This window comes from Rhea pennata, chromosome 9 (assembly GCF_028389875.1).
Source record: "Rhea pennata isolate bPtePen1 chromosome 9, bPtePen1.pri, whole genome shotgun sequence".
NCBI classification, from domain to species: Eukaryota; Metazoa; Chordata; class Aves; order Rheiformes; family Rheidae; genus Rhea; species Rhea pennata.
Window position 1 is genome coordinate 25,159,025 of NC_084671.1, and position 14,731 is coordinate 25,173,755.

At 59.0% G+C, this 14,731-nt stretch overlaps 2 protein-coding genes across 5 annotated transcripts in view; one reads left to right on the top strand and one right to left on the bottom strand.

The window, feature by feature from the left end:
- ARHGEF4 (Rho guanine nucleotide exchange factor 4) overlaps positions 1-14,731 on the top strand; it is a 135,380-nt gene that overhangs the window by 112,752 nt on the left and 7,897 nt on the right. The window contains exons 6-11 of one of the 4 annotated variants that reach the window (XM_062582345.1): positions 1,667-1,861; positions 2,890-3,069; positions 4,059-4,291; positions 4,921-4,965; positions 5,623-5,752; positions 6,564-6,695. In XM_062582345.1, coding sequence (XP_062438329.1) covers positions 1,667-1,861; positions 2,890-3,069; positions 4,059-4,291; positions 4,921-4,965; positions 5,623-5,752; positions 6,564-6,695 — 915 coding nt within the window. The other 3 variants (XM_062582346.1, XM_062582349.1, XM_062582348.1) reach the window with 3 other exon arrangements.
- The window catches only part of FAM168B (family with sequence similarity 168 member B), a 51,880-nt gene continuing 41,642 nt past the window's right edge, over positions 4,494-14,731 (bottom strand). The window contains exon 10 of the transcript XR_009959233.1: positions 4,494-4,522. The gene's annotated coding sequence lies outside the window, so the exon portion shown is untranslated. The remainder of the gene's footprint in view (positions 4,523-14,731) is intronic.

Sequence of the window (14,731 nt, forward strand, 5' to 3'; positions counted from 1 at the left end):
GGCTGTAGCAAAAGTCCTTAGAGAAGTGGGGCAGACTGTTACAAAAGTTTTGAAATGTTTTGTTATAGCTTGCGGGAGATGGTCTCTGCTGGGTAACTGTTCCAAACAGAGGATGCTTTTGCACATATCACTAGGACTAAACTCTCAGTACTGGCAGGGGCAGAATTGGGATTTTTTCATAGTCAAAACACAGGCCTTTCTTTTTCTTTCACTTACTGAAAAGTTCAACTATTATGTTCAACTGTTGCCCTCATTGGCAAAGCCTATCGTGAGGTAATGTTTTGGAGGAAATAAGATTAGTTAGCGCTAGCCATTAAGGATGCAGAATAACAGGTTCTTTAAACAGAGGAATTACTTACTTAAGTATCTGTGCGAAGATCTCCTGCCAGTTATCACTGGATGTCAAGCTTATTGCTGGGAAGGCCTGTAGGTTTGGGGGCAAGGATAAATCTGCAGGTCTCTTAAGCTCAGACCTTTTCCTGAAACTGATTCTGTGTAATTAAGACAAGCCAATGTTGTTCTGCTAACAGTGAAGGAAAATGCAGATTGCACATCTTCAGGGTTCCACCAACTGTAAACAGTGAGTAAATATAATCTACACATATGTGGACAAGGGGTGTATACCTGAATCTGCCTATGTAATATAAAATATAGCCATATAAATATAAAAAGAGGCCAGCAATCCCACCTAGAGGAAACTACATTAAAAGTTTAAAGTAGCTGTATGTCATTTTAATAAAATTGCTTATATTTTTGCATGCTTGGAAAGTGATACAGTAGAACTGACTTTTTTCCCCCACTTCTATTTTTTTTTTTGTTTGTTTGTTTCTTCTCTGTGCTGAGATTGATGATTCTGGTTGTGTACAAAATATTCCCATAGGCATTTTGAGAGCTCTTTAATATTCTGTTACAATACTGCCACATAAAAGAATGCTTGTAAGTGAAATGCACTGATAATTGCCTGGCATTAACGAAGGTGGTTCAGTACTGCCTACAGCATAGACCCTGTAGTGTAGCTTGTTCACCAAACACTGGTGGTTTTTCCTCTGCTCATGCTGTGCTGCCATCTCATGGGCGCTCTAAAGGAATCGCAAGTTACACAGCCCTGCAATGTAATGACATTCTTTACCACATTATATGCCCACTGGCAACTGTATTTACTTTTATATTAAAAAAAAATTCTCTGTAAATAATCTTGGGAGAGAAGCTACTGAGATGCTATCTGTTATTTATAATATGATAATAACCGTAAAGCAATAAAAAAGCAGCTATTTACTGGTTCCCCTCTCCTGCTCTACGAGCCCCAACACAAATACCCAAGCAAATTTCACTTGATAAACCATTTCCCGTCCTGATTTTGTATATATTCATCTTAGAAAACTTCATATCACTCCCATGACTTCTGTCCATAGGTGATGCCTGCTCAAAACCATCCATGTCACATCATGGGAGCAGTCATTATGTGGCTTGACAATACCCTCCCAAAACTATTTGACCTTAGCATTCCCCCCTGGGAGATATGTCTGCAGATGTGTCTAATACATATGTAGCATTCCTCTTCATTCCTTATTCCAGCTCAATCTTTGTCTGCTAAACTTCCTTTCTTTGGGGTGGAAAGTTGTAGTTAGCAGTACCAACGGTGGGCATCCTTGTGTGTTTGGCACAGCTTCGAGTAAACCAGGATGAACCTATGGAAGACTATCCTCTAAAGGTAGAGGGTGGGAAAGAGGATGACTCCAGCAGTGGTACCCGACGCTTTGGGATGGGGCAGACCACCAAAGATCAAATGAGGACCAACGTCATCAATGAGATCATAAGCACAGAGAGAGACTACATCAAGCATCTGAAGGACATCTGTGAGGTAAGAGAATAAAGGAGGAAACCAGTGTAATAATATCTTTAAGGAAAGTGACTATGTCCTTCTCCTGTACATGGAGATAAGGTTCCTAGGATGGTAACATTCCCCCTCCTCTGAAAACAAGACGGTAATTGCATCAGAATCTGCTCTGCTAAATGATGTTGCATGCTCAGAAAACAGGGGACAATTCATTACAGCAATATCCCAAATGCCCTTTTATTGGAGTACCCAGTTGGCCACTGATTAAATGGAATTAATTGAATTTCCCAAGCTAGAGAAGAGTAAATGTCTAACATTGCTGTCCTCTTTAATATACGATCTGAGGTAAGATAATTGGTGATCCCAGCCTTTGGGCAAGTCATATGCTCAGATCAAAACAACTGGGGGATGTTCAGGCAATTAGGTCTTTCACTTCCAAATATGCTGAGTATTGTGACACCTCTTCCAGAAGAGATGTGCTGTCATGTACACTGGGGTAAATGATGGTAATTGATAGAATAGTTTTGCAGGATACAGTCCTTCACTGAAATGACACAAAAACATTGTGCCTGCAGGGGAGCCAGCTGCGCCAAGGCACCACGCACTTATCAAACAAGCCTTTCCTCCTGCAGCGTCCAGGAAGCTCCTCCCCGCCACGTTCTCTGTGCCCTCCTTCCTCAAATCAGCCAGGCATTTCCTGGTAACAGCATCAACACCAGATCCTCAGCTGGATTTATCTGTTTTAAACTATCAGTGGATCAGTGCTGGTGTCAGAACACCCAGCAGCCTGCAGGCAGATAAAGATGTTTCTAACAGGATAGAGAACAGCTCAGAGACTCCTTCAAGTGTAGGTTACAGTGTCATTTAAGGTAGTGATTTCTATTTCTACCATACTGGGTGGTATTAGAGGAAAAAATAACTAAAGCATGCACTTACACAGCAAGGGGGTACAGGAACCTGGTACAACTGACTGCAGTCTCTAGGGTTTCTGTTGATATCCAAAGGCCTAAGAGGAAGTGCTCAGCATGCTTTCCAATTTGCTTTCCTCCTAGGGTTACATTAAGCAGTGCCGCAAAAGAGCTGACATGTTTACAGAAGAACAGCTCAGGACAATCTTTGGGAACATTGAAGACATCTACAGGTGCCAAAAGAAATTTGTTAAAGCACTGGAGAAGAAATTCAATAAAGACCACCCACATTTGAGTGAGGTTGGCTCATGCTTCTTGGAGTATGTAAGTGAATTTGTCTTACCTAATGGAAAAGGGTAGCTGATTAGGCCAGAGGGCTTGGAGAGTGTTCTGACAGAGTCAAAGCTGTGGGTTAAAAAACATAACCAATCAAATCAAAAAAAAATCAGTCCCCTCTCCCCCACCCAACAAAATAAACACGACCAAACACACACACACGCACACATACAACCAAACACCCTCTAGCTCTTGCGGTTGCAGAGAGAACATTTCCAAAGTGCCTCAGCCTCTGAGCTCTGCATTCCCTGCCAGATAATACTGCTTTAGGGAACTGTGACACCTTCACTTCAAGCCGTATGGACCAAAGAACCATCATTGGGCATCTTGTAAAAGGCAGAACTTACTTTCTATATTATACAGAGTATGGTATTGTATCGTACAAGCGGTATATGGGACACTATTTCTCCTTTCACGTCAGCAGGGCGCTTTCTTGCATGTTGGGCTTTCTTGCAGTTGAACATCCAGAAAGGGGCAGCCGCAGGCAAAGACTGGGCAAATGCTCTGTGTGCCCACGAAGCGACTACCTTGCACACACAGTGAACCCAGCCAGGCCCACGTTAGTCACTGTGCCGTTGCTCTTCAGAAGGATGAGTTCCTTGCCTGGGGCTGCAAACTGTGCTGGGCTCAGGGCCTCCTAAATGGAGCACCGTTAAGGTGGGCCTGAGTTTGCGCCTGCATTTTTTGCAAGTCTGTATATTCAGCTGCTGATTTGTTCTTTTGAAACATTCAGCTGAACATGGGCAAGATAACAGGGGAATGTTTTAAGTCTGTTAGACAAGCTGCCCATGCCTTAACTTCTAATATACCCCACCTCACCCAAACCCCAGCTTTAAGTGTTCTGGCTTCAGAGTGTCAGAGGGAGGATGCAAATTACCGAACAGCCAGTTGTGAGACAGGAGCACGTACAGTAGTTTCAGAGCCAGGCCATCACCCAAAAGAACATGGACACCAAATCACTTCATTTTCCCTTGCAGCAAACAGAGTTTCAGATATACTCTGAATACTGCAACAACCACCCCAATGCCTGCATGGAGCTGTCCCGACTCACCAAAGTTAACAAGTACGTCTACTTCTTCGAGGCCTGCCGCCTGCTGCAGAAGATGATCGACATCTCTCTGGATGGGTTTCTGCTAACTCCTGTGCAGAAAATCTGCAAATACCCGTTGCAACTGGCTGAACTGCTCAAATACACCAACCCCCAGCACAGGTAGGCCGGCGGGGTGAGGGAGCGCGAGACTGGTCTCATGCAAATGGACTAATGCAGACTCGTGCATTTTGTGTGTTACCTTCTAGAAACTAGAAATAAAAAGAAATAAAAGTATCTTCTGTCAAATACATCATTTTCCATTACAGCAGCAGAGGGTTTTCCTGCCTGTTTTACAGACCTGAAGCTGCAAAGTCCCACCTTCTCCAACAAGCGTTTTCTGTATTTTGGTATCTGCAATACAAGCACAGACATTGGGTGTTAACCGTTTCCTATGTTTGTGGTGCTGAAATCTTTGCCTCTGAAAGCACTGGCTGATCGTACCCAAAATGTTCATGTCGCTAAGTCATCACCCACCAAGGTTCGAGACAGTCAAGAATTTTTGCCTCGTGCTTCCCCAGGGGAAATCTTGGCCTACAGCATTCAACAACGCACACACAAATGCGTGATGCTTCTTTAGGACCCAGTCAAAAGCCTATTGCTCCAACTAGGTGAAGCTCAGCTGGCTTAATTAACTAAAGCATCTGAAATAATCAGCTACAGAAATACAATAAGGGAAAATTTGTATCAGAGGAAAGCACTGATATTGGTCCACTGTGATTTAAGCTGAATTTTTACCTTCTTAATTTCAGCAGTGAAATTTCCCAGAACTGTTTTAAGCATGTCTTACTAAATCTGTAAGTATGTTGCTTGGAAGCTAACCACTTAACGAAAAGCTGCTTAATGCAGTACAATAGCTTTTTTGAAAATTGCACTAGAGACAAGTTGCTGCAGTACAGTTCTTCTCACAGCTACACTGAGCAGCTCTGGGAGAAGTAGCTGGTGGCAGCAGATGGTGTGTGGGCGAGGTGGGCCAGCTTCTGTCCTATCCTCCCAGATAAACTAACAGCTCCTATCTGAAGGCAAGCCAGCGATTTCCAAACTTTCACCCCTGTGTAACAGAACCAGTTCCTGCATGAAACAGAGTAGCATTATTAATGCATTTTATTATTTTGGGCAAACATGTCTGGAAAGCGCTGCCGAAAATAGATTCTTCTAGCAATTAGTATTTTGCACTTCTGTGACCAAATTTGATTGCTTGCCTCCTTCCCTTTCGCAGATTGGGCCTGGATTTGCCACAGGGCTATAATGTGACTACTGCTTTTATATGCCTCACAAATAGCATGGCTCTCCTGAAAAGCTGCGCGCAGAAACATCCATCTCACAGTCTAGGGCTGCAACTGCACGTGGAACTCATGTTTCCTGCTGTCCAGCCCTAGACCGTGCTCCTTTGGCGTGCAGGCACAGTGAGCGCTTGTCTTCTGGTCGTGCCTAACAACCCTGCTGTACCCTAGGGATTTTAAAGATGTTGAAGCTGCCTTAAATGCCATGAAGAACGTTGCTCGGCTCATCAACGAGAGAAAGCGGCGGCTGGAGAACATTGACAAAATTGCTCAGTGGCAGAGCTCAATAGAGGACTGGGAGGTAAGAGAGTGGCTTTCCCCAGGAATTCCACGTATTGTGGTTCCCTTCTCTCCTCCGCAACGTCTGCCGACAGCAATTACTTTGTATAGATTACTGTCCCTGCCTCAGCCCTGCTGCCCCTCCACGTCATCTGCCCGCATTGCCTAGAAGGTCTGGCACATATCCCACGAGCTGCCCCTTGCACGGTTCCTGGGACTTTTGTTTCCTTGTAGGATGAAACTGGCCCGCTAGTGCAATTCTACCCACTTCCTCCTGTTGCCCATTTTATCCGAGTGACTTCAAACTGCCAGCATGGGCAGAACTACCCCTTGGAGCTTAATGCAAGTTACTGTTGCAGAAACGCAGGCTCTGATGCAGCTACAAGGGAAGCCGAGCTTCCTTGTAGACTCAACATAAAAAATAACAGATAAAGGAAACAAAACATGTTTTACACCAGAGACTCGGTGAAACCAGACCGTGTCATCCCCAGGGGCGTCAGGCTAAATTCTCGGCTCGCCGCTGTGTTGCCCCCTCAGCGTCAGGGGTGGAGCTTAGGGATCAGCTGCCCTGGCCGTACTCCGTGGAGAGGGAGCCGCTTCCTTTGACATCCTGCTGCTCGCGTTCCCGGGGTACCGAGGGCACAGGCGGGGTCCCCGGGGACGTGCGCGCAGCGCGGCCCGTGGCGGGGGCTCCCGCGCGCTCGCGCAAGCGCCTTGGCCAGCAGCTCGGCCCTGCGGCCGCGGAGCAGCTCTGCCGCGGGCCGCTCCGCGCTGCGCGGGCCGCTCCGCGCTGCGCGGGCCGCTCCGCCCGACGCCCCTCCGTGCCGCCGCAGGGGGAAGACGTCCTGGCGCGGAGCTCGGAGCTCATCCACTCCGGGGAGCTGACGCGGATGGCGGCGCCGCACGCCCGGGGCCAGCAGCGCACGTTCTTCCTCTTCGACCACCAGCTGCTCTGCTGCAAGAAGGTGACGGCGCCGCCGGGCACGCGCCGCGCCGCCCCACACCCCCGCTGCCCCACACACACCCCTGCCCCACACACACCACACTGCCCCCCCACACACCCTGGCACCCCACACACAACCCTGCCCCCCACCCACCCCGCTGCCCGCTACACACCCTGCCCCACACACTCCACTACCCCACACACACCCCAATGCCCCACGCACGCCCCTGCCCAACACACACCACACTGCCCCACACACGTCCTGCCCCCCACACGCCAGGTTGCCCCAAACACACCCCCCGATCACCCCACACGCACCCTCGGTCACCCCACACACACCCCACTGCCACTCCCACACCATTGCCGCTCACAAACCCTTATCACACCACACACGCACTCCTTCCCCCCACATGCACCCCATCCCCCCCAAAACACGCGCCCCTTCCCCCCACCACACACACACCCCTTCCCCCCCACACACGCACCCCTTCCCCCCAAAACACGCGCCTCTCCCCCCCACACACACACACACCCCTTCCCCCCCCACACACGCACCCCCTTCTCCCCCCCCCACACACGCGCCCTTCCCCCCCAAAACACGCGCCCCTTCCCCCCCACCACACACACACACCTTCCCCACACACACACGCACCCCTTCCCCCCAAAACACGCGCCTCTCCCCCCCACACACATACACCCCTTCTCCCCACACACACACGCACCCCTTCCCCCCCAAAACACGCGCCCCTTCCCCCCCACACACGCACCCCTTCTCCGCCCCCCACACACGCGCCCTTCCCCCCCAAAACACGCGCCCCTTCCCCCCACCACACACACACCCCTTCCCCCCCCCACACACGCACCCCTTCTCCCCCCCACACACACGCACCCCTTCCCCCCCAAAACACGCGCCCCTTCCCCCCCCCACACACACGCACCCCTTCTCCCCCCCCACACACGCACCCCTTCACCCCCCCCACACACGCACCCCTTCCCCCCACACACACGCACCCCTTCCCCCCCCCACACACGCACACCTTCACCCCCCCACACACGCACCCCTTCCCCCCCACACACGCACCCCTTCTCCCCCCCCCACACACGCACCCCTTCTCCCCCCACACACGCGCCCCTTCTCCCCCACACACACACGCACCCCTTCCCCCCCCCACACACGCACCCCTTCCCCCCAACACACACACGCACCCCTTCCCCCCCCACACACGCACCCCCTTCCCCCCCCACACACGCACCCCTTCTCCCCCACACACACACGCACCCCTTCCCCCCCCCACACACGCACCCCTTCCCCCCCCACACACGCACCCCTTCTCCCCCACACACACACGCACCCCTTCCCCCCCCCACACACGCACCCCTTCTCCCCCCCACACACGCGCCCCTTCTCCCCCACACACACACGCACCCCTTCCACCCCCACACACGCACCCCTTCTCCCCCACACACACACGCACCCCTTCCCCCCCCCACACACGCACCCCTTCCCCCACCCACACACGCACCCCTTCCCCCCCACACACGCACCCCTTCTCCCCCACACACACACGCACCCCTTCCCCCCCCCACACACGCACCCCTTCTCCCCACACACACACGCACCCCTTCTCCCCCCCCCCACACACGCACCCCTTCCCCCCCCACACACACGCACCCCTTCTCCCCCACACACACACGCACCCCTTCCCCCCCCACACCACGCACCCCTTCTCCCCCACACACACACGCACCCCTTCCCCCCCCCACACACGCACCCCTTCCCCCACCCACACACGCGCCCCTTCTCCCCCACACACACACGCACCCCTTCTCCCCCCCCCACACACGCACCCCTTCCCCCCCCACACACACGCACCCCTTCTCCCCCCCCCCCACACACGCACCCCTTCCCCCCCCACACACACGCACCCCTTCTCCCCCACACACACACGCACCCCTTCTCCCCCCCACACACGCACCCCTTCCCCCCCCCACACACGCACCCCTTCTCCCCCCCCCACACACGCACCCCTTCCCCCCCCACACACGCACCCCTTCTCCCCCCCACACACGCGCCCCTTCTCCCCCACACACACACGCACCCCTTCCCCCCCCCACACACGCACGCACCCCTTTTCCCCAACACACACACGCACCCCTTCCCCCCCCACACACACACGCACCCCTCCCCCCACACACACGCACCCCTTCCCCCCCCACACACACGCACCCCTTCTCCCCAACACACACACGCACCCCTCCCCCCCCACACACGCACCCCTTCCCCCCCCACACACACGCACCCCTTCTCCCCCACACACACACGCACCCCTTCCCCCACACACACACACGCACCCCTTCTCCCCCACACACACGCACACCTTCCCCCACACACACACACGTTCACCCCTTCTCCCCAACACACACACGCACCCCTCCCCCCCCACACACGCACCCCTTCCCCCCCCGACACACGCACCCCTTCTCCCCACACACACACGCACCCCTTCTACCAACACACACACGCACCCCTTCCCCCCACACACGCACCCCTTCTCCCCCACACACACACGCACCCCTTCCCCCCCCCACACACGCACCCCTTCCCCCCCCACACACGCACCCCTTCCCCCACACACACACGCACCCCTTCCCCCCCCCACACACGCACCCCTTCCCCCCACACACGCACCCCTTCTCCCCCACACACACACGCACTCCTTCCCCCCCCCACACACGCACCCCTTCCCCCACACACACACACGCACCCTTTCTCCCCAACACACACACGCACCCCTTCCGCCCACACACACGCACCCCTTCTGCCCCACACACACGCGCACCCCCTTCTCCCCAACACACACACGCACCCCTTCCCCCCACACACACACGCACCCCTTCTCCCCAACACACACACGCACCCCTTCCCCCACACACACACGCACCCCTTCCCCCCACACACACGCACCCCTTCCCCCCCCCACACACGCACCCCTTCTCCCCCACACACACGCGCAACCCTTCCGCCCACACACACGCACCCCTTCCCCCCACACACACGCACCCCTTCTCCCCAACACACACACGCACCCCTCCCCCCCCCCACACACGCACCCTTCCCCCCCACACACACACGCACCCCCTTCCCCCCCACACACACGCACCCCTTCCCCCCGACACACACACCATCCCTTCCCCCCACACACGCACCCCTTCTCCCCCAACACACACGCACCCCCTTCCCCCCACACACACACGCACCCCTTCTCCCCAACACACACACGCACCCCTTCTCCCCCCCACACACGCGCCCCTTCTCCCCCACACACACACGCACCCCTTCCCCCCACACACACACGCACCCCTTCTCCCCAACACACACACGCACCCCTTCTCCCCCCCACACACGCGCCCCTTCTCCCCCACACACACACGCACCCCTTCCCCCCCCCACACACGCACACCTTCACCCCCCCACACACGCACCCCTTCCCCCCACACACACGCGCCCCTTCTCCCCCCACACACGCACCCCTTCTCCCCCCCACACACGCACCCCTTCCCCCCCCACACACGCATCCTTCTCCCCCCCACACACGCACCCCTTCCCCCACCCACACACGCGCCCCTTCTCCCCCACACACACACGCGCCCCTTCTCCCCCCCCCACACACGCACCCTTCCCCCCCACACACGCACACCTTCTCCCCCCCACACACGCGCCCCTTCTCCCCCACACACACACGCACCCCTTCCCCCCCGCCACACACGCACCCCTTCCCCCCCCCCACACACGCACCCCTTCTCCCCAACACACACACGCACCCCTTCCCCCCCACACACACACGCACCCCTTCCCCCCCCCACACACGCACCCCTTCTGCCCCACACACACGCGCAAACCCTTCTCCCCAACACACACACGCACCCCTTCCCACCCCACACACACGCACCCCCTTCTGCCCCACACACACGCGCAACCCTTCTCCCCCAACACACACACGCACCCCTTCCCCCCACACACACGCACCCCTTCCCCCCCCACACACGCACCCCTTCCCCCCCACACACACACGCACCCCTTCCCCCCCACACACACACGCACCCCTTCCCCCCCACACACACGCACCCCTTCTCCCCCCACACACGCACCCCTTCCCCCCCGACACACACACGCACCCCTTCCCCCCCACACACGCACCCCTTCCCCCCCCACACACACGCACCTCTTCCCCCCCACACACGCACCCCTTCTCCCCCACACAAACGCACCCCTTCCCCCCCCACACACGCACCCCTTCCCCCCCACACACACGCACCCCTTCCCCCCCCACACACACCCCTTCCCCCCCCACAAAACGCACCCCTTCCCCCCCCCCACACACGCACCCCTTCCCCCCCCACACACGCACACCTTCACCCCCCCACACACGCACACCTTCACCCCCCCACACACGCACCCCTTCCCCCCACACACACGCGCCCCTTCTCCCCCACACACCCACCCCTTCTCCCCCCCACCCACGCACCCCTTCCCCCCCCACACACGCACCCCTACCCCCCCTACACACGCACCCCTTCCCCCCCCCCACACACGCACACCTTCACCCCCCCACACACGCACACCTTCACCCCCCCACACACGCACCCCTTCCCCCCACACACACGCGCCCCTTCTCCCCCCACACACCCACCCCTTCTCCCCCCCACCCACGCACCCCTTCCCCCCCCCACACACGCACCCCTACCCCCCCTACACACGCACCCCTTCCCCCCCCACACACGCACCCCTTCCCCCCGCACACACGCGCCCCTTCTCCCCCCCACACACGCGCCCCTTCTCCCCCACACACACACGCACCCCTTCCCCCCCCCACACACGCACCCCTTCTCCCCAACACACACACGCACCCCTTCCCCCCCCACACACGCACCCCTTCCCCCCCCACACACGCACCCCTTCTCCCCCACACACACACGCACCCCTTCCCCCCCCCACACACGCACCCCTTCCCCCCCCACACACGCACCCCTTCTCCCCCACACACACACGCACCCCTTCCCCCCCCCACACACGCACCCCTTCTCCCCCCCACACACGCGCCCCTTCTCCCCCACACACACACGCACCCCTTCCACCCCCCACACACGCACCCTTCTCCCCCACACACACACGCACCCCTTCCCCCCCCACACACACGCACCCCTTCCCCCACCCACACACGCACCCCTTCCCCCCCACACACGCACCCCTTCTCCCCCACACACACACGCACCCCTTCCCCCCCCCCACACACGCACCCCTTCTCCCCCACCACACACACGCACCCCTTCTCCCCCCCCCACACACGCACCCCTTCCCCCCCACACACACGCACCCCTTCTCCCCACACACACACGCACCCCTTCCCCCCCCACACACGCACCCCTTCTCCCCCACACACACACGCAGCCCTTCCCCCCCCCACACGCCACCCCTTCCCCCACCCACACACGCGCCCCTTCTCCCCCACACACACACGCACCCCTTCTCCCCCCCCCACACACGCACCCCCTTCCCCCCCCACACACACGCCCTTCTCCCCCCCCCCCACACACGCACCCCCCTTCCCCCCCCACACACACGCACCCCTTCTCCCCCACACACACACGCACCCCTTCCCCCCCCACACGCGCACCCCTTCTCCCCCCCACACACGCACCCCTTCCCCCCACACACACACGCCCCCCTTCTCCCCCACACACACACGCACCCCTTCCCCCCCCACACACGCACCCCTTCTCCCCCACACACACACGCACCCCTTCCCCCCCCCCACACACGCACCCCTTCTCCCCCCCACACACGCGCCCCTTCTCCCCCACACACACACGCACCCCTTCCCCCCCCCACACACGCACCCCTTTTCCCCAACACACACACGCACCCCTTCCCCCCCCCACACACACACGCACCCCTCCCCCCCACACACACGCACCCCTTCCCCCCCCACACACACGCACCCCTTCTCCCCAACACACACACGCACCCCTCCCCCCCCACACACGCACCCCTTCCCCCCCCCACACACGCACCCCTTCTCCCCCACACACACACGCACCCCTTCCCCCACACACACACACGCACCCCTTCTCCCCCACACACACACGCACCCCTCCCCCCCACACACACGCACCCCTTCCCCCCCCACACACACGCACCCCTTCTCCCCAACACACACACGCACCCCTCCCCCCCCACACACGCACCCCTTCCCCCCCCCACACACGCACCCCTTCTCCCCCACACACACACGCACCCCTTCCCCCACACACACACACGCACCCCTTCTCCCCCACACACACACGCACCCCTCCCCCCCACACACACGCACCCCTTCTCCCCAACACACACACGCACCCCTCCCCCCCCACACACGCACCCCTTCCCCCCCCGACACACGCACCCCTTCTCCCCCACACACACACGCACCCCTTCTACCCAACACACACACGCACCCCTTCCCCCCACACACGCACCCCTTCTCCCCCACACACACACGCACCCCTTCCCCCCCCCACACACGCACCCCTTCCCCCCCCACACACGCACCCCTTCCCCCCACACACACACGCACCCCTTCCCCCCCCCACACACGCACCCCTTCCCCCCACACACGCACCCCTTCTCCCCCACACACACACGCACCCCTTCCCCCCCCCACACACGCACCCCTTCCCCCCACACACACACGCACCCCTTCTCCCCAACACACACACGCACCCCTTCCGCCCACACACACGCACCCCTTCTGCCCCACACACACGCGCACCCCTTCTCCCCAACACACACACGCACCCCTTCCCCCCACACACACACGCACCCCTTCTCCCCAACACACACACGCACCCCTTCCCCCCACACACACACGCACCCCTTCCCCCCACACACACGCACCCCTTCCCCCCCCCACACACGCACCCCTTCTCCCCCACACACACGCGCAACCCTTCCGCCCACACACACGCACCCCTTCCCCCCACACACACGCACCCCTTCTCCCCAACACACACACGCACCCCTCCCCCCCCCACACACGCACCCCTTCCCCCCACACACACACGCACCCCTTCCCCCCCACACACACGCACCCCTTCCCCCCGACACACACACCATCCCTTCCCCCCACACACGCACCCCTTCTCCCCAACACACACACGCACCCCTTCCCCCCACACACACACGCACCCCTTCTCCCCAACACACACACGCACCCCTTCTCCCCCCCACACACGCGCCCCTTCTCCCCCACACACACACGCACCCCTTCCCCCCACACACACACGCACCCCTTCTCCCCAACACACACACGCACCCCTTCTCCCCCCCACACACGCGCCCCTTCTCCCCCACACACACACGCACCCCTTCCCCCCCCCCACACACGCACCCCTTCTCCCCCACACACACACGCACCCCTTCCCCCCCCCCACACACGCACACCTTCACCCCCCCACACACGCACCCCTTCCCCCCACACACACGCGCCCCTTCCCCCCCCACACACGCATCCCTTCTCCCCCCCACACACGCACCCCTTCCCCCACCCACACACGCGCCCCTTCTCCCCCACACACACACGCACCCCTTCTCCCCCCCCCACACACGCACCCCTTCCCCCCCCACACACGCACACCTTCTCCCCCCCACACACGCGCCCCTTCTCCCCCACACACACACGCACCCCTTCCCCCCCGCCACACACGCACCCCTTCCCCCCCCCCACACACGCACCCCTTCTCCCCAACACACACACGCACCCCTTCCCCCCCACACACACACGCACCCCTTCCCCCCCCACACACGCACCCCTTCTGCCCCACACACACGCGCAACCCTTCTCCCCAACACACACACGCACCCCTTCCCACCCCACACACACGCACCCCTTCTGCCCCACACACACGCGCAACCCTTCTCCCCAACACACACACGCACCCCTTCCCCCCACACACACGCACCCCTTCCCCCCCCACACACGCACCCATTCTCCCCAACACACACACGCACCCCTTCCCCCC